General features: G+C 48.3%; 1 protein-coding gene and 1 pseudogene across 2 annotated transcripts in view; both read left to right on the forward strand.

The window, feature by feature from the left end:
- Nucleotides 1-433: 433 nt before the first annotated feature.
- Nucleotides 434-980, forward strand: LOC110313097 (annotated as a pseudogene).
- Nucleotides 981-8,314: 7,334 nt separating this feature from the next.
- Nucleotides 8,315-24,668, forward strand: part of Daglb (diacylglycerol lipase beta) — a 39,560-nt gene continuing 23,206 nt past the window's right edge. The window contains exons 1-5 of one of the 2 annotated variants that reach the window (XM_021186996.1): nt 8,315-8,489; nt 10,936-11,087; nt 17,196-17,367; nt 19,190-19,448; nt 22,970-23,092. In XM_021186996.1, coding sequence (XP_021042655.1) covers nt 8,395-8,489; nt 10,936-11,087; nt 17,196-17,367; nt 19,190-19,448; nt 22,970-23,092 — 801 coding nt within the window. In that variant the 5' untranslated portion in view covers nt 8,315-8,394. The remainder of the gene's footprint in view (nt 8,490-10,935; nt 11,088-17,195; nt 17,368-19,189; nt 19,449-22,969; nt 23,093-24,668) is intronic. The other variant, XM_029533648.1, reaches the window with a different exon arrangement.

Below are 24,668 nucleotides of genomic sequence, written 5' to 3' on the forward strand. Positions count from 1 at the left end.
TGTTTTTTAACATTTTTTTTAGATTTATTTATTTTGTGTATGAGTACACTGTAGCTATTTTTAGACAGACCAGAAGAGGGCATCAGACCCCATTATAGATGGTTGTGGGCCACCATGTGGTTCTGGGAATTGAACTCAGGATCTTTGGAGGAGCAGTCAGTGCTCTTAACCACTGAGCCATCGCTCCAGCTCAAGTTATCCAATTTTACTATAAAAGCCTATATTTGGCAAAACTGGAAAATCTAGATGAAATGGATGATTTTCTTTTAGACAGATACCACTTACCAAAGTTAAATCAAGATCAGGCAAACTGGCAGAAGGCCCGGAGGGGGCTCGGCGTTCTGGAGTGGCGCTGCTTGGTCTTGCTGCTGGTGTTACGCTTGAGGAGAACTGCGAGTGTGTTTGGCACATCCCCGTCGGGATCCCAGCTACGATGAGTGCTGCCCGGGAGTCTCACCCGCACGGGATGAAACATTCAGCCTCCCCGGACGATGATCTTGAATCTAGCAATTGGGAGGCAGCAGATTTAGGCAATGAAGAAAGAAAACAAAAGTTCTTGAGACTTATGGGTGCAGGAAAGAAAGAACCCACTGGTCGTCTTGTTATAGGACATCACAAATCAACATCTCACTTCCGAACAGAAGAAGAAGACAAGAAAATTAAGGAAGTGCTGGAGTCTCAGAACCAGCAGAGCGTGGACGGCAAACTGTCAGGACGGTACCGGCAGGCACTGCGGACTCGGCTTCCGTGAGGTAGAAGATCATGATGGAGAAGGTGATGTGGCTGGAGATGACGATGAGGACGACTCCCCTGATGCTGAGAGTCCAGATGACTCGGACAGTGATTCTGAGTCTGAGAAGGAGGAGTCTGCAGAAGAGCTTCATGCTGCTGAGCGACCCGACGAGGCAGAAGACCCAAAGAGCAAAAAAGATGCGAAGAACAATTATAAGATGATGTTTGTCAAGTCCAGTGGTTCCTAACTACCAAACACTTAGTCTCTGTATTAAAAGCCTTATTGTAATAACGCACAGTGGAGGACTGCTTATAGAGCACAGACCTTTGTATTATAATTTTTTTAAAGGCGCTTTTAAATAACTACAGACTATTTGCTTTCCAATGCCGTGGTTACATTTCTCCGGGCACGACTATAACCATTTTTGTAAAGAGAGTTGTATAAAATGAGAAGTAAATACTGTACTCAGCTTCTTTTCATATTGGCATCATCTGCCCTCTCCTCACGTTTGCCTCTGTAGGTGCATTCTGGGGGACACTTACTTTGTGGTAGCTCTTTCATCTTCATCTTTTGATCTGTTCCTATTTTTCTCTTACATAATTCATCGGATACTGTGACGTGTTCCCTTGATTATACTTTGTTAAAGCAGGCCTGTCCATCATGCAGTTGACTGCCACCAGCCCGGCCGCAGACCGTCATTGACAGCCCATGCTTGTTTAGTCACTGCTCGTGGACCAGAGCAAGCACAGGACACTTATGTGTGAAAGTGCCCTGTCATATCATTCAAAGGCTGCAAGCCCAAAATGTCTTTATGTAAGTTGATTTCACTGTTTGGTAAAGTTTTGATAAAAATTTGGCCAGTTTTTACAGAAGAAATTATTTCTCTGCTCAGGACCAGATGGTTTTACTGCAGATTTCTACCAGGGGAGTGAAAGGGGGGCAGAATCAGGTTTGGGGGAGACAGGAGAGAAACCTAGAGAACCAGGAGAATGAGTAGAAAGATGCTGCTGCCTAGGGTGGGGAGTGGGGGTGAAGGGAACCTCTAGGAAGCCCCAGAGACCTGGGATGTGAGAGGCTCCCAGGACTCATTGGAGGAGACCTTACCCAACACACCCAACAGGGGAGAACCTGAAGAGACCACCTCCAGTTGTTAGACAAGGTCCCCAGTGGAGGGGTGGGAACACCAACCCACCTTCAAATTTTTTGACCCAGAATTGTTCCTGTCTAAAAGAAATTCAGGGACAAAAATGGAGCAGAGACTGAAAAAAATGGCTGACTAGTGACTGGCCAACTTGGGATCCATCCCATGGGCGGGCAGCAAATTTGTCACTATTGCTGATGCTATGTTATGCTTGCAGACAGGAACCTACCTATCATGGCTGAGCTCTGAGAGGCTCTACCAGCAGCTGATTGAGACAGATGGGGACACTCACGGCCAACCATTGGGCTGAGGTCATCGACCCCTATGGAAGAGTTAGGGGAAGGACTGAGGGAGCTGAAGGGAAGGACAGCCCCACAGTAAGACCAACAATATCAACTAACCTGGATCCTCCTGGGAGCTGGTCCGAGCCTAAGGCACATATGTAACAGAGCACTGCCTGGTCTGGACTCAGTAGGAGGGGATGTGCCTAATGCTATAGAGACTTGTTGCCCCAGGGAAGAAGGTGCCTGGGGGACAGGGAAGCACTCTCTCAGAGGCAAAGGGGAGGGAGGGTGAAGAACTCTGGGAGGCGAGACCAGAAAAGGGGCAACACTTGGGATGTAAATAAACAAAATAATTAATTTTTAAAAATTGACTCCAAGATATAATCTTCCTTCTGCATAAGAATTCCTTGGGAGAATGAATAGAAGGCAAGATAACTAAAACACAGGCCATCTTTAGGTCAATTCAATCTATATGGGCATCTTGTATTCTCTTTTCTTCCTCCTCCTCCTCCTCCTCCTCCTCCTCCTCCTCTTTTCTTTCTTTCTTTCTTTCTTTCTTTCTTTCTTTCTTTTTTTTTTTTTTTTTTTTTGAGACAGGGTTTCTCTGTGCAGTCCTGGCTGTCCTGGAACTCACTCTGTAGACCAGGCTGGCCTTGAACTCAGAAATCTGCCTGCTTCTGCCTCTGCCTCCCAAGTGCTGGAATTAAAGGCGTGTGCCACCACTGCCCGGCAGACTATTTAATTCTCTATCACCTTGCAGGGTTTGAAATAAATTACTCAGCTCTTCAATGGCCAAACCAATTGTAGGTCGAAGCCAGTTAATATCTCCCCATAATTTTTGAAAATCATTAAGAATATTTAACTGGTCTCTCCTGATCTGCATCTTTTGTGGTCAAATTTCCTGCAGATTTATCTTATATTCTAGGTAATTAGTACAATTTCCTCTTTGTTTTTCAGGAGCAATTTGTAATCCTCAGCAAAGCAAAAAAAAAAAATCTGTTTTTAATCTTCATCAAACATTTGTTCTGAGGTATTTCTATTTGAATCAGCCAGCAAAATATCATCCATATAATGGTAAATTATGACTTGAGGAAATAGTTTACAAATTATTTCCAATGGCTGTGGTTGTAAGGTGGCAGGACTTTCCTTTAGTACCTTTTGGTTGGTTAAATGTGGGCACCATGAAGGCAGTTCTCTATCTTGTTCTTGTAAAGGGATTGTGGGAGAAAAAAACCCAACCCTTTAGATCAGTCACTATGATAGGCCATTCTTAGGTAACAAGGAAGGAAATAGGTTTCCAGGCTGCAAGGAAGCGGTTGACTGAATAATTTTATCAATTGTTCTCAGATCTGTTAACATCCTCCATTTGCCAGATTTCTTTTTAATGACAAATATAGGAGAGTTCCAAGGGCTGGTGGACTCCTCTATGTGCTGAGCCTCCAGTTGCTCCTGGACTAGCTGTTCTAGTGCCTATAATTTTCCCCTTGTCATAAACCATTGCTCAATCCAAATAGGTTGGTCAGTCAACCACCTTAGTGGTAAGGCTGTTGGTGTTTGTCATCAGTGGCTTCTTCAGTCAAGGTTGAAGAGATAGCCTCTGCTGTATTCTGTCTATGGATAGCCTGTCCCTCATAACATCCTTTTTTGTTTGTTTGTTTGTTTTTGAGACAGGGTTTCTCTGTGTAACTTTGGCTGTCCTGGAACTCACTCTGTAGACCAGGCTGGCCTCAAACTCAGAAATCCACCTGCCTCTGCCTCCCAAGTGCTGGGATTAAAGGCGTGCACCGCCACAGCCTGGCTTGATACTCAATTTTCGCTAAGTGGTTTCATTGAGAATTGAGCAGCTCTGTTCGAACTATCAGACCTTGAATCTTTTCAGAATTGTTATTTTTTTGTCAGGCCTCGAGCAAAGTCCATTAGTTTTCTGAAATTGAGAAATTGTCTTGTATATCCTTGACTGACCTACATTCTTGCGCAGTATGCCTGTTTCTTCCACATCTACACATCACAGGAAACTTTCTCCCAGAATTACTACTGTAGAAGGATTTATCCTTAGGAATTGTTTGGTTACCATCACTTAGGGAATGACTGGATCTTTGACATCCACAGCAATGGGTATCTTGTTTTTCTTTATTTCCTGTAATTGTTTGCCCAACCACAATTGGATTGTGAGCATTTGCTTCTGTGTCTGCAGTAGTTTTAATCCATTCATAAAGAGGTGCAGATCTTGCTACTAATGGTCTAATAGCCCCTTTCGCATTCATCATTAGCATTCTCAAATGCTAAAGATTCGATTAAGATTTCTCTAGCATTTGGATCTGATGTTGCTCTAGTTAGTGCTGTGGTCAGGCTTTGTAAAAAGTCTGTGAAAGGTTCATGTGAAGCCCGGGTTATCGTTGTAAGTGATCCGGTTTCTCCCTGTTGTCCAACCTTGTCCCAAGCTTGGTTTGTTTTTTTTTTTTAAGATTTATTTATTTACTATATGTAAGTACACTGTAGCTGTCTTCAGACACTCCAGAAAAGGGCATCAGATCTTGTTACGGATGGTTGTGAGCCACCATGTGGTTGCTGGGATTTGAACTCTGAATCTTTGAAAGGTCAGTCGGGTGCTCTTACCCACTGAGCCATCTCACCAGCCCTGTCCCAAGCTTGTAAGACTATTGTGCGACGTGGTTCTAGGGAAGCATCCTCAAGAGCAGTCTGTACTCCTGATTCAGAATACGGGCCTTCACCTAGCCACTGATCCCTGACGACCTCAATGCTCTATAAGCAAAACCTCAGCGTTTTGTCAGTCATTGTAACTGAGGGCCAGGCTCTAGCATGGTTGTCATCCAGTCTCTCCAACCAGTGAGAACTATAGGATTCTGTGGCCCAGCTACTGAGTATCTGTTGGACAGATGGTGAATGTAAGCCATAGCTCATCATTGCGTCCCTTATCAAGGCTAGGAAAATCATTTTGTTTTTTGTTTTTTTAAACAGAAATAGACTGCTATTTCATAGTCTTGTTACGAGGTGATGCAGTATGTACTGGTCTCTGCTCCTCTGTCCCTATCTTAGTATATACTTCAAGTTTACTTACAATCTTTTGTAATTTTCTTCTAAAACGTCTAACTTTTGTTACTTACATTTTCTTGTATCTTTATTAATCTCCTTCTGAATTTTACCTATAAATTTCTCCAAATTTTCCTGTTTGTTTTTCCTAGCCTTATTACACTAGTATCCTCCTCAATATTGTTCATAAATGTCTCTAAATTGCTCTCTAAACTCTGCTTCCATATTTTATCTTTTTCCTGTTTCTCAGACAACAGTCTCCATCTTCTGATTTATAATTTTCAGTATTCTCCCCTCAATGAATGCCTTGACATTCATTCTGTTTTATAAAAATTTTAATCTATTTTTTTAAGGCTTGTAAATTTTTTTCTAAGGCTCTGTTTATTGAAAAGACACAGTGAGCCTGGTGTGGTTTTGCATGCCTTTAATCCCAGCACTTGGGAGGCAAAGGCAGGTGGATTTCTGAGTTCGAGGCCAGTCTGGTCTACAAAGTGAGTTCCAGGACAGCCAGGGCTACACAGAGAAACCCTGTCTCAAAAANTGGATTTCTGAGTTCGAGGCCAGTCTGGTCTACAAAGTGAGTTCCAGGACAGCCAGGGCTACACAGAGAAACCCTGTCTCAAAAAAAAAAAAAAAAAAAAACCCACAGCAAACCAAAATGCTTATTAGGACAGGAGTGAAGCTTAACAATGCAATAATTATAACTGGCAAGGTGTCAATTTTCTCTAGATCCATCCCTTTTGAACTGCTCAAAATAGTCTTACTTAAAGTCCAGAAAGTCTTTATTGGGTTTATCATCTTTGTCTTTTTTTTTTTTTCCCCAAACTGCCAACTTCCAACCCTAATACCTGATCTCAAGTTTTCTGTGCCTTTGTCTCCCTGTGGTGTTCAATTCGGGACTCCGCAGTGGTTTTTGATATTTTTTTCCGAAGGGGCGTGGCTTTTGCACTCCTAGGCTGGTGCTGTTCTGTTTCCCATGCTTGTCTGTTAGGGCCACTTTCTGATTGGAAAAAGAGTGGTGCGAGTTCAGCACTGAGGCCCTGGTGTTGTTAGCCCAGGGCTTGAGCCCCAACTGCAGCCAGCAAGGCAGCGTTTGTACCAATTGTAGGCTCCAGCCATGAGGTGTGGGCGGCTGGGAGAGAGAGAATTGGGCTTGGTGGCCTGGTTTCCCAAGCCGGAGATACCCGGATCAGATCACTGTGCCAATAAGAAACGCTCGCTGGAAATCCAGCCGCTGCGTTTAGGGCTGTATCCCAGCATGCAGTTGGGTCTTGTGCTGGGAGGGAGTCTCAGATAGTTTGGTTTTATGCCCAGTATCGGGTTTGTCAAAATGTAGTACAAGCAATTTGAGCTTATCCCCAACTAGCTTACAAATAAACGAGACTCAGACTATAGTTATTATATTTGGCTTTGACAATTACTGGGAGGGAACCCCTAATCTACCCTTTTAACTGCTGGCCTGGCTACCTTCCCAGCAGTGTACCCCAGATTCTTGCTGTTTCTCATGGCTCCTCTATCTTGTTTGCAGCTTCTTCCCCCCACTTCCCCCTCTGGCAGCTTCCTCTTCCTTTTCCTGTTCTTCCTCTTCTTCCCTCCCCAAAAATCAGGTCACTCCAAACCCAGGTTACCTCTAATTCCTCCAGCAATTGACTATAGCCAATTTTATTCAATCAGTAGTTTTAAATCAAGGGACAAGGTTTGCACAACAAAATTTTGTCAACGGGAGATGTCGGGAGAAGTCACTTGTAGGCCTAGACCTTTGGGTGTAGAGTTTAGCATTACAATACCAAATCTCAACAACCCTGAATTTCTAAACCTCTTGTCTCCACTTTCCAACACCTGTCCCACCGCTTATCGTTTACATAGTAGCTGGGATTGGAAACCAAGGCTTTGTGCATGCCAGGCAAAGTACTCTGCCAACTTAGTTATATCCCCAGCCTCGGGATGGACATTTTCACAAATCCCGCATCTTCTCAAATAATTAGAAGTCCAGATCTTAAAACTAATCCCCCTTGCCTGATACCATCTCTGTTTGTCAGCTTGTCTGGCAGCAGTCAGACTTGGGCCAGGGAGTGATTAAGCAAAATAAAGAAACCAGAGTTAGGAAAAGGGCTAAGGAGACGGCTCAGGAGTTAAAGCACTTGCTATACTAGTGTGAGGACTAAAGTTCAGATTCCCAGAAACTCAGGTAAGTGCAGGATGGGTGTGGTAGCACACCTGTTATTACAGCCAGGGAAGGGAAAATCAGATCTTCCCACCAAGCTGGCTCGCAGAACCAGCCGCCTCACAGAGCTCTGTATTTGATTGAGAGAACCTGCCTCAGCAAGGTGGAAGAGCTGGGTACAGTGCTTGATATCATCCTCAGACCCCCACATGCATAAGCACATGTACACACGCACCTACATACGTGCGCCCCACTACACATGCAAAAAACATTCACACACACATGCACACCACCGACACAAAAAAATCTGGGGAGCTAAAAGGTGTGTGGGAAGACAGCAGGTAGAAGATGAGGGAACACAGACACGAATTAGAGGCTTTTGATGTAAGACTCTGCTAGAAAGGTCTCTGGGAAGGATTAAAATGCACTTTACGCCTAAGCGCAGACTTGCAAGTCTTAGACATAGTTTAGACCAGGTCTGAAGGCTCCCCTCGGTCACCCGGGGGACCGTGGGGAAGAATGGGAACTAGCAGTAGTGAGACCAGCCAGGGGACGGGATGAAGATAGCTAAAGCACGGTCCGTGTGTGGGAGAGAGAGAGAAGAGGAATGCAGGCGCTAAAAGGCGTAGACCGTAAAGTCATCCCAAGCTAGGAAGATTCAGAGACCCAGACCTACGTCCTAGCTTCACCATTCGCAGGCGCGGCTCTCTAGGGAGAGCATTCTCTCCAGATCTTTTAAATCCTCAGTCTATTAAACAGAAATGACCACACCGGAATGGACTTCACACACCGCTGACCGGCACTCAATAGCCAGCAGCTGACTTCCGGGTCAGGGGACCTGGGAAGCAAGCAAAGAAAGCAGAGTCCGCGTCTCTTGTGGGCGCGCTCGGGACTCGGGCCGGAGGCGCATGCGCGGGTCTTTACGTAGGCTTGCGCCTGGGCGCCGCCGGGGACCCCCCTCCGGACGCGCGCGGAGTCAGAAGGGTGCGCGCGGCTTAGGCGGCGCGGTGGGAGGTGCGCCATGCCGGGCATGGTGCTGTTCGGCCGGCGCTGGTCCCTAGCCAGCGACGACCTGGTGTTCCCCGGGTCCTTTGAGCTGTTCCTGCGTGTGCTGTGGTAAGTGAGGCCGCCGTGCGGGCGAGGGGGCGCGCTGGTTAAGGCGACAAAAGTCGTGCCTCCTTGGTGCTGAAGGGGCGGCCGCGCCCCCCGAGCACAATCTGTCTGCACCTAGGATATATGCAGTCGCTCTGTGCATTTGACGGGGTCCCGGACCTTCAGCGCTGCAGGGTACGAGTCGAGCCCTAGGGTGCGGCGCCGAGCCCTAGCCGCGGGAGCGTGAGGGAACTGTGAGCATCCAAAAGCCATAGCCCCCAGGTCTCTCCTTCCTGGAGCCCGCGGCTCCGGAACTTTGGATTGATTACTCCTGTCTTTTTTCTTACTGGGAGGGTAGTCAAGTAAGTCCCTGTCTGTGCAAAACAATAATCTGGGAAATAGCAGTTTCGGAGCAATTCATAGAAACCAGGATAATAGGCCGGTTTTGCAGAATGCAGCTAGGCTCAGTGGGAAACGGCACTGGTGGGTGAAGTCAGCTCCTGGCATGCCTGCCTACGAGGAATAACGTTCTTAGGAAAAAGCATTCTCAGGAGGCGAAGGAATGGGAGCGGCAGAGCACTTTCTAGGCAGACCGGGTTGTTCTCAGATCGCTTTTTGCCTGTAACTCCTGACACGGAGCCCTGGTGTTTGGACAGAAAAAGTTATCTAGGGGCTGAGGGTGTAACAGTTCCTTTTGGTAGAGTGCTCATCTAGCATGCAGGAGGCCCTTGTGTGCCCGGGCTCCCCACTCCCCAGCACCACACAGAACTGGTAGTGGCAGCGCTCACCTGTAAATCCCAGGGCTAGGGGGTGGCCCAGGAGCATCCGCGGTTCACAGGCATCCTTGGATACTTAGTCGTAGGGCAGCTGAGATGCACAAGACCCTCCCTCAAAGAAAAAAAAAAAAGGTGCGGGTTAGGGGTGGGGGTACGGGGCGGGGGGGGGACAGAAAAGTTGTCTAGACCAATCTTACCTTTATATTTCCCCTCTAGTGCTTGAGCCCCAGGGCTTCATGCATGCTAGGCTTCACAGCCAACTTAAATCCTCTATCACCTCAGAGGACACCTCCTAGGGCTTTGGAAATGTTAATCTTTAATAGCACCATCTTGGGCAGCTCAGATGGGTAAAGGTGCTTGCCTCCAAGCCTGATGACCTAAATTGTTATCTCTGGGACCCACATGGTAGGAGAGCTGGCTCCTTTAAGTTGCTCTCTGACCTCCCCCTGCAGGTGTGGTACAGCATACTCTTCCCCCAAATAAATAAATAAATAAATAAATAAATAAATAAATAAATAAATAAATAAATAAAGTTTTTAAAAAGGTAGACATTCTTGCTAAGCAGATCTGTTTGTTGCTGAAGTCCCTCTAGTGTGATCAATAGACTACGAGACTTCTCATGCTATCGTTGTTCACCGCCGAATTACAAAATACAGTCAAGAGTCCATAGGACTTCTCCTTTTACGTTTATCTGTGTCTATCCTGATATGTTATTTTCATAATTGGCTTCCTGCTTGCTTGGTTGTGAATTGCAGTTGGCTACAGTGTGTGTTTTTTGAACCTTAAAGTACGCACACATACACACAAACCCTGATACTAACTCAGCAAACGTAAGTTTGTTTAGCAATCGCATGATTCTAAGTCACGGTGGGTTATTTTCCCCCTGGGAACCCTAGCTTGTCTAGGTTTTGATTTTTTGACAGGGTCTCCTACATCTCTTGCTTGCCTTAAAGCCCATTATGAGGTGTAGGATGATCTTGAAGTTCTCATCCTCTTGCCTCCACTTCCCCAGTCCTGGGATTACAAGGGTGCACGCTTAGTTTCTGGAGCACTGGGGATCGAACCTAAGGGCTCCTGCATGCCACGTAAACACTCCTCACTGAGCCATAGCTCCAGCATGTTTGCATTTGAAGTGGGGGCTCGTTGTGCAGCTTAGGGTGGCCTGGAACTCATTTATAGTCCTGGTTCAGGCTAGCCTCTAATTTATGATCCTCCTGCCTCTGCCTCTGCCTCTGCCTCTGCCTCTGCCTCTGCCTCTGCCTCTGCCTCTGCCTCTGCCTCTGCCTCTGGTGCCATGCTCAGTACATGGCTCACTGAAGATACAGATTAAGAACAGAAAGCCGGGGCTGGAGAGGTAGCTCAGTGGTTAAGAGCACTGACTGCTCTTCCAGAGGTCCTGAGTTCAAATCCCAGCAACCACATGGTGGCTCACAACCATCTGTAATGAGATCTGACGCCCTCTTCTGGTGCATCTGAAGACAGCTACAGTGTACTTAGATATAATAATAAATAAAAATCTTAAAAAAAAAAAAAAGAGCAGAAAACCACACGTGTGTTAACAGTCTGCCTCTGGATAGACTTTTTATTGATGCAGATTACATCCCCCTTTGAACCTTAACCTTGATTGGCGAGTATTAACTCCCTTTATTTCCTCCTAGCGTGTTTTATGAACCCACGTTCTTCTCTGCGCACAGGTGGATTGCCAGTCTGACGTTGTATCTCACGCACAGAAGGAGGCTGGACTGTCCCGGTGGAGTCTTGCTCAGCACATACCTGATAGTCCTCCTTGTTCTCCTGGCAGTTATTATATGCACCGTGTTGGCCATTGTGTGTGTCAGCATGAGAGGTAAAGAGACACGCTTTCTGTCTATGAAACTTGCTCTGTATCTTAACAGCCATACGGCCATATCATTTGCATACAGCATAGCAGTCTTGTTTTTGCTTCTGAAATGTGTGTGTGCACACGAATATGTGCATGTGAGTGCCTACTGTGGTCAGGAGAGAGCGCTGGATTGGGATCGCCTGGACCTAGAGTAGTGAACCACGCCACACAGGTGCTAACAACCAAACTTGAGTCCTCCAGGAGAGCAGCAGGTGCTCCTCCCCACTGAGCCGCCTCCCCAGCCCCACACAGCTTCTCACTATTTCCATAGTTGAAAGCCTATCACTACAGCGGGCGTGGGAACGGTTTCTTATCAGTGTGTATGTGGCGTGCGTGCACGTTCCTGTGGGTGTCTTCATGAGTGTGTGTGTGGAAAGCCAGAGGGTGATGTCATTGGCTGCCTTCCTGGATCTCTCTCCTCCTCATTTGAGATAGGGTGTTGTCAGAATTCCTTTCCTAGGGCAATATTTATCCCTCCTCCTAAGGTCCCAACAACAAACCGAGGCATGATTTTGTGTTTTCTTCTGGATGGGGCTGTCTCCACTCAGGGCCAGGATGAGCACACACATAAATGCTCCTGGAGAAGCTCTGACATCTTCCTACCCCTGCTAATCCAGTGTTAGCCGGTATACAGGTCCTTCCAGTTCATCCAGCTTGAATTGGGTTTTCTGTTACTTATGACTTGAGCCGTTCTCATTGGAACCCAAAACAGTATTTTATGAAACCGTATTAAATGGAGCGTGACAGTGCAGGCCTGTTATCGCAGCTTCTCAGGGGACTGAGATGGAAGGACCTCAAGTTCAAAGCTTACCTGAGTCTTTAGACCACGGAGCCTGGCTGAAAAACAGAATTGTGGGCAGTTAGATGGCTCCACAGATGAAGGCACTGGCTACCAAGCCTGATGACCTGAGTACTGTGTCTGCGTGCCACATGGTAGGAGAAAAGAACTGACTCCCCTGACCTGTGTGCGCCTCTCTGTCTGTCTGTCCCCCTCTGTCTGCCTGTCTCTCTGTGTGTCTGTCTGTCTTTCTGTCTCTCTTTCTCTGTCTCTCTGTGTGTGTGTCTGCCTGGCTGTGGCTATCTGTCTGTCCGCCTGTCTGTATTTTTGAGGGGTAGTGGCTGGAGGAATGGCTCAGTGCTTATTGCTCTTACAGAAGAGTGTCTAGCCCCTACCTACAGGCTCAGAACCACCTGGACTCTAATGCCCTCCCTGGCCACAGTGCACCCAGAGAGGAGGCACAAGCATAAGAATAAAAATGAAATTTAAAGCATGTTAGCCAGGCATGGTGACCGTGCCTTTGATCCCAGCATTAGGGAGGAAGGGGCAGGCGGATCTCTGAGTTCAAGGCCAGTTTGGTCTACAGAGTGAGTTCCAGAACTGCACAGAAAAAGCTGTTTTGCTGCGTGGTAGTGGCACACACATTTAATCCCAGCACTTGGAAGGCCCTGACACCTATGTAGTAAGAGAGAATCTATTCCCAGAGTTGTCCTTTGACCACCCCCCCTACAGATATGTGGCAGTACATATGTCCACCACACTCAAATAAATGTTTAAGGAAAAAACTTCCTAAAGGAGTATTGTATGTTGGGCATAGTGGCTTACAGCTTTACACCTAGTGCTCAGGGAGGTAGAAGCAAGTGAGTCTCTTGAGTTTGAGGCCACCCCGGTCTAAGTAGCAAATCCCAGACCATCCTGGACTACACAGTGAGACCCTGTCTCACAATATATATGTGTATGAATACATATATACACACATACACATTTTAGTGAAGAAGAAAATTTAAAAGACAAGTGTGTGGGTTGGGATTGTAGGACTGAGAAAAAGACAAATTCCTACATTCATAGCCCTTTAAAACTTCTTTTATTTGTTTTGGCATCAATAGGGGTCGAACCCAGGGCCTCATGCTTGAGAGGCAAACCCCTTCCAACAGAGCCAGAGCCCCATGTCTCTTCTTTCTGAGTTGAAATCTGCATTGTAGCCCTGACAGGCTGGGAGCTACTGTGGGCAGCTCTCTTGTCCTTGCCTCCAAGGCGCAGGGATTACAGGCATACGCCATCAGACCCAGCATGGGGCTTCAGTGAGAAGTAAGGGAACAACCCAGACCAGTAGGAAAAATAGGCAGAAACCCCGAAGAGTAACGAAATACATTTTTAACTTTAGCCTCAACCACACATAAAGATAGGAATATAAACGTACCATTGCATTACAAAGTGGAGACGAATGAACAGCTTGGTCTTTGCATGGGAATGTAATGAGCCAAGCCTTTGGGGTGGCCAGTGTGATGACACACACATAGCAGTCACTTTCACCTACAATTTGCATATACACTCAGGAGTGCGCATGGTGTGGCTGTGGAGAGAAGAGCACAGAGATTCTTCCTCACAGCTGCAGACATGTGTGGTGTAGTTGAGAACAATGTCACTTTTGTTGTGGTCATTGCTTTTACAGGGTATTTCTCTGTAGCCCAGGCTGGCGCAGAGTCGGTGATTTTCCTGTTTCAGCTTCTTGAGCTGGGGCTAGGATCACAGGCATTCATCTCCGTGTTTAATCTCAGAAGGCTCCATGAAGCCCTGCTCTTGGGGGAGGGTGGGGATGGTCCCCTTTCCAGGCAGGCCAGGGCGCTTTGACAGAACCCTTTCCATGAGGCCTGTCGTCTGCCGTGTCTGCGGAGACTCCTTTCTCTCTCTCTGTGTGTCTTAAGAGCTCAACGCTCAACTTTTATGTCAGAGAAGTGGCTGAGATGCCTGTCTTTCATAAATCTGTGGCCCAGACCTTCTCTTTGTTGCTCTTCTGCATGTCCCACGTGCTGAGGGACCTAAGGAGGTCACTTTAGGAAGTCTTTCTTGAGGATAACCCAGTGCAGCAGTGTCTCTGAAGGTCAAATTGGGATTGAGGGGGAAAAAAAAAATGGAAAAAAAAGTGTTTTTCTAGCCAGGCATGGTGGTGCACACCTTTAGTCCCAGCACTCTGGAGGCAGAGGCAGGAGGATCTCTGTGAGTTCAAGGCCAGCCTGGTCTACAGAGTGAAACTTTGTCTTTAAAAATATGTGTTTTTCAGCCGGGCGCGGTGGCACACGCCTTTAATCCCAGCACTCGGGAGGCAGAGGCAGGCGAATTTCTGAGTTTGAGACCAGCCTGGTCTACAGAGTGAGTTCCAGGACAGCCAGGGCTACACAGAGAAACCCTGTCTCGAAAAAAACAAAACAAAACAAAAAAAATATGTGTTTCTCAAAGACCTGGACCTGATGAGGCCGTTGGCATTCCCTCGTGGGTTGGGGAGGGACTCCTGAGACCCCAGCTCCAGCTCAGGGGCTACTGGCAGGCCGTGGTGCTGAGGGAGGGGAGTCGTTTTTCTTCAGTGAGGTAGCCACTGGTAACTTGCCCGTGTTCCAGGGAAGAGCTCCCCGCCTGTGCTCAGGCGGTCACCCTAATCAAACTCAGTGAATCACAGAAAAGCAAAGGCATGCCAGAAGTTCAGGAGTGCGAGGGACTTCTCAGGAAGAAGGGGCCCCAGAGGGAGCGGGAGGGGCAGGGAGGGGTGGTGACCAAGATGTACCACATATGTATGTGAAATTGTCAAGGAGTTTAAAACAGTGTTTCTCTAAGTTAGATGGGGGCACCTTTCCATGCCTCGTTTAATTTCTGGGAACTTGCTTAGACACACTTCATCTCTTTGTTTCCTTGTCTGTATTTAGTAAATGTGGTGTTAGAGCCCCAATCACAGATGCTGCCGACTGGGTTAGACTATGTCCATATTTGGCTTCTTTCCAGTGCAGCGGAGGTCTGGTTCCTGTTTTCTGGGCTCTGCCACTGTCACCTAGTAACAGGCTTCCTTCGTTCCTCAGAGAGGTTGAGGGGTCTGTGCCGGCCAGCCAGATGGCTCAGCAGGTTCTGCTTGCCAAGCTGGGGTGACCCGAGTTTGATCCCACACAATGGAAGGAAAAACTGACTCCTGCGGGTGACCTCTGACCTCCTCTTTTGTGTCATGGCACACATGTACTCACACACAATAAATAAATGTAAACAAAAGTGTAAAAATCAATTACCATATAAATGTCAAGCTGGAGGCTTGGTAGTGCCACGTGCATATAGCCTCACCACACACACACACACACACACACACACACAGACTTACCATATATACCACACACCTTACACAGCCTCACCACACACACACCATACACCATACACACACCACACACCATACATAGCCTCACCACCCACACACCACACACCACACACCACACATAGCCTCACCACACACACACCACACACCACACACACAGACTTACCATATAAACCACACACCACACACACACCACACACCATACACAGCCTCACCACACACAAACCACACAACACACCTCATACACAGAGTTACCATATATACACCACACACCACATACACACCACACTACATACCACACACCATATATACACAGACTCATCATATGCACACCATACACTACATATATACCACACACCACATCCACACAGACTCACCACACACAAACCACACACCACATACACACTATATATTCATCACACACCATACACACCACATACCACACACCATATATACACCACACCACATACACACAGACTCACCACACATAAAGCACACACTATACTCTTCATACACAGACTTAACACATATACACCACACTCCATATACACACAGTATACACACACTACATACACAACATACACAGTCACACAGCACACACACTCCACACGTGTGTGCACGCACATGCGAGCACACACACACACACACAAGTATCAAGCTCTCTGACCCTCTGTTTGTTTGTGATAATCTCTTGCCCACAGTTTGCAAGGATTAAGGAATGGTGGGTATTGAAGCATTTAGTAGTACTATGTGTTCAGTAAGGCGTCCAGTCGATGGGACACTTACCTTCCTGACTGAGAGAACCCGGGGGACTTCTCCTTCTGCCTGACACAGTCCTCTCCAGCTGTACTGTTGCTCCAGTATAATTACACCCAGTGTGCCTCTCTTGCTTCTTAAAAGTCTTCCTGTTTGGGCTGTGATTATGTAGTCCTCCCTAGTTAGAGCCACAGTGAATCTACACAAGGAACGTGGAGCTTCTGCCCTGCTTCCCATCCTTCACTCTGTCTGTCTGTCTGTCTGTCTGTCTGTCTGTCTGCCTGCCCTCTCCTCTCACTCTCACTCCCCCCACACTTCCCCTCCACAGCCCTCTTGTTTTTCCAAGCCTGAGTTTCCTCTGTGTAGCCCTGGCTGTCCTGGAGCCCTCTCTGTAGACCAGGCTGGCTTCACACTCAGAGCTCCGCCTGCCTCTGCCTCCCACACTGCCACCCGGCTTTGTCACTTGCTTTCTATTTTGGGAAGTATAATGAGTAGGCATTCAGTGGTGGGTGTGCAGCAAAACTCAGATGTTCAGTAGCTGTGTTTCTTAAGATTTATTTTAAAATTATGTGTACGTGTTTATGCAGCTGACTGTAGTATATGTGTGTGACTGCAAGTGCCCATGGAGGTCGGGGGTGGGGTCAGATCCCCCTGCGACTGGAGTTATTTGTATGGGGTTGTGAGCTGCCTGGTGTAGATATTGAGAGCTAATTTCAGTACATGCTCTTAACTGCTGAACAGTCTTTCTAGCCCCGTTCCCTGTAGCTGGTGTGTGTGTGTGTGTGTGTGTGTGTGTGTGTGTGTGTGTGTGTGTGTGTGTAGGTCAGAGGTCAATGTCAAGTGTCTTCTTCAGTCCTGCTCAACCTTAATTTTCCAGGGAGGGTCTCAGTGGACCTAAAGGTCCTTAGTTGAGCCAGGCTGGATGTGGGTCAGCTCCAGTCCGCCTGTCTCCAATCCCAGCAGCCCTCTGGTTAGACACACACCACCTTTCCACCTTTCTGTCAGCTCTGATGTGGATGCTAGGGATCTGAGCTCAGTCCTCATGCTTTTACGACAGGCTCTTTATCAGCTGACCATCTCTCCAGCTCCCCCCCCCCCNNCCCCCNCCCCCNCCCTCCGGTAGCTGGACAGGCAGCTCTGCCTGCATCTCAGGATGCTCGTGAGCAGCTGGTTTTTTTCTGTGTTTCAGGAACCATTTGTAACCCTGGACCTCGGAAGTCTATGTCTAAGCTGCTTTATATCCGCCTGGCGCTCTTCCTGCCAGAGATGGTCTGGGCTTCTCTGGGGGCCGCCTGGGTGGCAAAAGGTATCCAGTGTGACAGGACAGTTGTCATTGGCATCATCGCCACCGTCATTGTCAGGTGAGGTCCTCCTTCTCCTAGCTTCTTCTCAGGTGCGTTTCTGGGCGGTACAGCACCCTGCTGTCCTGGGCCTCTCAGAGTAATTCACAGAAACTTGAGCGATGGGTTTTGGTCCGTGACAAACAGCTCATCTTCCAGCTTATATCTGCAAGTGTTCACTTTCTTCCCAGGTCCTACGTTTCTGCAAGTTCCCTCTCTCATAAGGAGGAGGGGCAGGAGAGATGGCTCAGCAGTCAAGAGCACTTGTCAAACTATGTGAGGACCGGAGTTCAGTTCTAGCATCCATTAGAGAAACTGGGTCTCCAACCTTTAACCCCAGCTCCAAGAACAGCAGAGACAGGAGGATCACTGGGACTTATTGCCTCCTAGCCTATCCCAGAAAATATGAGCCCCAGATTCAGGGAGGTGGGGGGAAGCGGCAGGGGATAGGGGGAACTAACATCCAGAGGAAGGGTGGAGGTTAAAAGTGAGATGAGAAATGGAACCCAGAATTGAGACAGTGTATAATAGTCTAATAAGGTTTATAATGGTGTGTAATCATCTAATAAGGTTTATAATGGCATGTAATAGTCTGATAAGGTTTATAATGCAGATTTTACATCTTCTGTACTAACAATATTTAATTTTGTGTGGGGTGATGTGCTTATATGCTATGGCCCATGTGGAGGTCAGAGGACCAATTGTGGGAATCAGTTCTCTCCTTCAACCATGCGGGTCCCAGGTATTGAACTTGGGTCATCAGACTTGAGCAGCAGATGTCCTTTACCCACCAAACCCTCTCACCACCAAACTAAAGAGCTTAACAGTAGTCTAGTGTTTGTCCCTTTGTGTTACGAGTAAGGAAGTGAAAGCTGGCACTGGAGCGGCCATCCCTGAGGGACACAGGCAGAGACGGCAGAATTGGCGTCTTACCAGCAAGACTGTAGTGGAGAGCTTGCAGGGCCTTGCCCAGCGTGGGCAGTGTAGAAACAATCAGGGCTGAGGAACCATTGTTAAAGCCTGCCTGAGCCTTGGGACCCGAGTTCAGATTCCCACACGTTGGGTGTTAGACATAGACTGCCAGCCACGTCATTCAGTTCTACGCTCAGTAAGAGTCCTGACTTAGAAAGGTAGAGAGCGATCAAGGACTACCCCCGATGTTGAACTCTGGTGTCTGTACTCATGCACGTCCCCACATGAACACATACATACACTGCACACGAGTAGAAGCAATTACATGTGGGCCTGGGAGAGGGGCCACCTGTGAGTATTCCATCGTGTGGAGATCCTTTTTACTTTACTGTGAAGTCTCCCAGGGTGCTTAGTAGTAGCTGGGGTCAGTGTCAGGGGTCCTGGAGAACCAGTTCCAGTGACTTCTATGTCCAGGCTACAACACTGCTCACCACTCGGACCCTTTTCCCCTCTGTGGGCCTCACGCTCAGAACTCTGTGGTCTTCCTGGGATTTGGGTTAGCTGTGGATTCTCATTTACGTAGTCGTGTGTGTGTGTGTGTGTGTGTGTGTGTGTGTGTGCGCGCGTGTGTGTACTGGCACATGTTGGAAGTCAGAGGGTAACTTGCAGCAGTTGGTTTTCTCCTCCCATCCTGAAGGCCCTGGAGAGCAAACTCAGATCCGAGACTTGGCTGGAAGCACCTCTTCCTCTGAGCCGGCTCACTGACCCTCCTGGGGAAGGTTCTAGAAGAACATTGCTTGCCTCAGTTGGGTTTTCAGAACTCTGCCTCTCCTTCAGCAGTCCAGAAACAGCTTAGTGGGTGCGTGTGTCGTGGGCTAAGGACACTGCCCTCCATAGTCACCCAGCCTGTCCCGTGCTTTACCCCTTACAGCTGGATTGTCATTGCTGCCACCATGGTCACCATCATCTTTGTCTTTGACCCGCTGGGCGGGAAGATGGCTCCGTATCCCCCGTGCATCCCCGAGCACCTGGACAGTAACAGCTCGAACCGGTTATTGACCGGCCTGAAGACGGCTGCGAAGAGCGTGTGGGAGACCCGGGTGCAGTGCTGCTGCTTCTGCGTTGGGCAGGATGACAACACCAGGGTGGCGTTCTCCAGCACCGCCGACCTGTTCTCCACCTACTTCTCTGTAAGTGGAAGGGATCTGCTGTGGTCTCTCTCTCTCTGTTTCTGTAAATGCTTCTGTGGGGTGATGAGCATCCTGCACAAAGCCACGTGAGCCACCGTAAAGTGGCATTGAGGACCTGTACCCCTTGGGCTTGGGGTTTGGAAAGTCGCTGCCTGGGTGGGCTTGGCAGGTAACAGTTAACGGCGAGGATGGCCAAACCTTTCCTGCCCCTTGTTTGTGTTGCTCTGTTGAGGCTGTGTCTCCTGTAACCCAGGTCTGAAGCTGACTGTGTAGCAAAGGACCTTCTGGAACTTCTGATCCTCCTTCATCTGCCTCCTCCACGCCAGGCTTACAGGCATGCACCACCACGCCCGGGTTTATTTGTTGCTAAGGGTGGGAGCCAAGGCTTTACACATCTAGGTATGCATTGTGTGTACCAGCTGAGCCCCAGCCCTGCCCTCAGCCCCTTTCTCCGTGGCTAGGTGTGTCTTTCATAAACACTGGTCCGTTGCAGCCCAGCCTGTGCCCTGTTTTTTATAAGGAACTAAACCTTATGAAAGAAGTGGCCAGCTCTCTGTCTACATCTCCTCTGTCCAGCCCAGTCAGCAGATAGGCGTGTGTAAACAGTGCCCTGCCAGGGAGTATCCTCTCAGGCAAGCAAGATGGCTCAGCAGGTAAAGGTGCTCACGGCCAAGAGAGATGACCTGAGCTCAATGACCTCTGTACACACACACACACACACACACACACACACACCACACAATGTGAAAAACAAAGAAGTATTTCTTACTGCGTACCATGACTCACTGGTCATGAAGCGCACGGGAGAGATCACTCTCAGATGAGCTGTCCTCGGACTTGGGCGATCTCGTTTTCTTTCTTCTCTATATGAGTCTGTGTAACAATGTGTGGTAACTACTGTTATTTTTGGTTCTGAAACCAAGTAAAAGAGAAGATTCCTTTTAGCACCCTCTGCACCTTCCTGTGTCTCTGTCTGTGTCTTTCCCTCACTTCTCTGTAGTCTGACTTTGGACTGTGGAGAGCTGGCGTCCTGATGTAACAGCAGGCTGTACAGCAGGGGCCCTCCTGTAGGAACCCGAGCAGTGTGTCCACAAATCTTTTTTTGTTGTTCTTGTTTTTACTTGTTTTTATTTTTATTATCTGACTGTCTGTCTGTTTATGGATTTTCGAGACAGGGTTTCTCTGTATCCCTGGCTGTCCTGGAACTTACTCTGTAGACCAGACTGGCCTTGAACTCAGAGATCGGCCTGCCTCTGCCCCGGAGTGTTGGGACTAAAGGTGTGCGCCACCGCCGCCAGCCTTCAACTGTTTTTATTTTTATCTCTTGCATCTGTTGAGCATATGCTTCATGTGTGCAGGTACCCAAGTAGGCCGGAAGAAGGTATCAGCTCCTCTGGAGCTGGAGGTGTAGGGAGTAGTGAGACTGCCTGACAGGGGTGCTGGGAACGGAACTCAGTCCTCTGCAAGGGCAACAACTACTCATCACCTCTGAGCCATCTTGCCAGCCATCACCAAGTCTTACGGGAGTGCTTCAACCCATCTCAAGATATCTAAAAGAGGCGGTACCTAGTCACTAACATTTTTACTTTTGGGGGGCAGGGTCTCATGTAGCTGAGAATGACCTGAACTCCTTATATAGCCAAGGGATGACCTTGAACTTCTGGTCTTCCAGCCTCTGTCTACTGAATGTAGAGATTACAGGTGTGCTCTCCCAAGACAGGTTTATTTATGCAGTGCTAGAGATGGAACCCAGCATCACAGACTCGGTCCATCAGTGGACCGTCTGTGGGTCTTCCTGTGCTGTTGCTGCTGCTGCTGGGGAATATTGTGTAGTTTCTTTTGGTTTTAATTATATTTAATCTGTGTATTTGGGTGCATGCGTGGCATATGTGGAGGTTAAAGGACAACTTGCAAGAGTTGGTTTTCTCCTTCTACCAAGTGTGTTCCAGGGATCAAACTCAGGTCGTCAGGCTTGATAGCAAGCACTTTTTTTTTTTTTGTTTTTTTGTTTTTCGAGACAGGGTTTCTCTGTATAGCCCTGGCTGTCCTGGAACTGAGCCATTCGTCCTGTGGCCTGCTGACTCGACCTACCTACCTATCTACCTACCTTCCTTCCTTCCTCCCTCCCTCCCTTCCTTCCTTCCTTCCTTCTTCCCTTCCTTCCTCCCTCTCTTCCTTCCTTCCTTCCTTCCTTCCTTCCTTCCTTCCTTCCTTCCTTCCTGACACAGGGACTTATTGTATAGCTCAGGCTGGCCCTGAACTTGTCATCCTGTACATGCCTCTGGGTCCTGCAGTTCTGTATGTGTCACCAGGCCCAGCTGGGGGAGGACTTCTGACTTCCGTGTTTGCCCACATGAGAATTCTCACTGGTGTTTACTGATTTCTTCCATGGCACAGTGTACCCAGTAACCACATGTTCAACCTCATGAATCTGCCACAGAGTATGTATCAACACGGACTTCACACAGGCTTAAGAAATGAGAATGCAGGGCGTGATGGTGCGCACCTTTAATCCCAGCTCTCCTGTGGTTAGATAGATGCTCACAGGCTAACTAGCGGGGAGAACAGAGTTCAGCAGGTATAAAGAGAGACCCTGCCTCAAAACACATTGGAAGGAGAGAACCAAAGTTGTCCTATGACTTCCACATGGGTACTCCAGCGTGTGTACACAGCACATGTGTGTACTCCAACATGTGTGCACGTGTACACAGATACACAATTTCTTTAAACCGAAATAGTTAAGTCACTTACAATGAGATTTTGATAAAATGATTAATCTAGTAGGCTTGTCTGAGGACAAGATATGAAAAAAATACTAAGCTAACATCTATAAGGAATCTCACAATGGAAAATGCTCTTTAAAAATACATCGTTGGGCTGGTGAGATGGCTCAGTGGGTAAGAGCACCCAACTGCTCTTCCGAAGGTCCGGAGTTCAAATCCCAGCAACCACATGGTGGCTCATAACCATCTGTAACAAGATCTGACTCCCTCTTCTGGAGTGTCTGAAGACAGCTACAGTGTACTTACATATAATAAATAAATAAATCTAAAAAAAAAAAAAAAATACACCGTTAAGGGGCTGGAGAGCTGGCCCAGGGGTTAACAGCACCTCCTGCTCTTGCAGAGGATCTGCATTCAGTTCCCAGGACCCACACTTCTTAGCTTTTACCAACACCCGTGACTCCAGCTCCAGGAGACCCAACACTACCTTCCAGCCTCTGAGGGCCCCCGCACGCATGTGGCATTTATACGGACTTGCTCACATGTGCACACACATGATAGAAGTTTGTACTTGGGAGGTGGAGGCAGGAAGATCTGGAATTTCAGGTCATGTTTAACTATGTACGGAGTCAAATGGAGGCCAACCGAAACTGCACAAGACTGTCTCAAACAAAAGGTCATCTATTCCTCTTTCTGGGTACTCGCGTGTTTGCTTACGAGCTGTGTCCAGCTGGATGCTAAGGGCTTCCCGGGCGGTCTGATGGGTCTTACGGCAGGCCATTGTGCTTCCTCACCCAGGACACAGACCTGGTGCCCAGTGACATTGCAGCAGGCTTCACCCTTCTCCACCAGCAACAGGACAATATCAGCCACAGCCGGGAGCCTCCGGAGGTCGTGACCCACACGCCAGGACAGCCTCAGGTAATGACCAAACCCACCTCTGACGTCCATGCTTGTGTGTGGATCTTTGGAGGCATACCAGCCGAAGCTGGGCGGGGGCATTCAGGAGGATTGTGAGTAGGAGACAAGCCTGGGCTATAGAGCGAGTCCAAGGCTAGATGGAGACCCTGTGTAAGAAAAGAGAAGGAGAGGGAAAGTGGGGAAACAAGAGGGAGGGAGGCAGAGACAGACAGGGAAGAAGAAAAGAAGTGGCCAAGAACAATTTCAGTCACTTTGGACCGAGACCTGGTTCTCGCCTAGACTCCAGGCTCAGGAAGCCCCACTGTGTCTCGTGGTCTAGACTGCATTGGAGGAATTCAGGGTTAGGTTCTGTGTTCCAGATCTTCTCGTATGTGCCTGAGTCACCCCGTAGTGTATTTTCAGTCGGAGTCGAGGAAGCAGAGAGAATTCAAGCTTTGTCTGATGAACAGGTTCCTGCTATAAAGTCATTGTGTTTTCCAAAGAGAAACTTGTGCCAGGCTTAGCAGTGTATACTGGCTATTTCAGCAATCCAGGCAGAGGCAGGGGGATTGCCAGTTCCAGGGCACCCCAGGCTACACAGTAGACAGGACAAAACTCACTGTTCCCTTCCATCCCTCCCTCCCTCTCTCCCTCCCTCCCTCCCTCTGTGTCCTGTTCCCTTCCATCCCTCCCTCCCTCTCTCCCTCCCTCCCTCCCTCTGTGTCTTCTCTCCCTCCTTCCCTCCCTCCCTCTCTCCCTCCCTCCCTCCCTCGTTTCCTCCTTCCCCCTCTCCTTCCCTTCATCCGTCCCTCCCTGTCTCCCTCCCTGTCTTTCTTCCTTCATTCTTTCTTGAACCACTGAGCATGGACTCCAGAGTCTTGTGCATACTAGACAAATGTATACCACTGAGCCATGTCCCCAGACCCTCAAAAAGAAAGAAAAAAGTAACAGAAAAGTACCATACAGAGAAGCCATAGGCTGTCCCCTCTGTCTCTGCCATGGCAGTCCAGCACCCACGGTGCTGGTGTGTCTTAGTTACTCTTCTGTTGCTGAGATAAGATACGAGGACCAAGGCAACTTAAAAAAGAAAGCATTTGGGGCTTATAGTTCTAGAGGGCAGACAGGCATGGCGCTGGAGGAGGCTGCACAGTCGAAGGGACATCTTAGCACACACACACATCTTAAGACACAGCCATGGGGCAGGAGGGAACTACAGGGAAAGGTGTGAGTCTTTTGAGACCTCCAAGCTCTCCCGAAATGGCAGAGCTCCGCCAGGTGTTGGCAGCACTCTTGTTGCTGGGTGGAAAGCCATGAAGGTCTCCAGGCAGGAAGCTCCGCAAGAGTCAGAAAGCTCCCCAGGGATCCCTGCCTCCCTCCCATCTCTGGTGGAGTCCACTGCTGGCTGTTTAAAAACCAGCTTTTTGGAAGCTGGTGCATGTGAGAGTTCAAAACCAGACAGAGATACATACCAGGACCTTGTCTCAACAAAGAAAAAACGCTAGGTGTGGTGGCGCATGCCTTTGGTCGCAGCACTCAGGAGGTAGGGGTGGGCAGATCTTTCTGCGTAAGAGGCCACCCTGGTCTATATAGAAAGTTG

The sequence above is a fragment of the Mus pahari genome, chromosome 23 (assembly GCF_900095145.1).
Source record: "Mus pahari chromosome 23, PAHARI_EIJ_v1.1, whole genome shotgun sequence".
Classification (NCBI taxonomy): domain Eukaryota; kingdom Metazoa; phylum Chordata; class Mammalia; order Rodentia; family Muridae; genus Mus; species Mus pahari.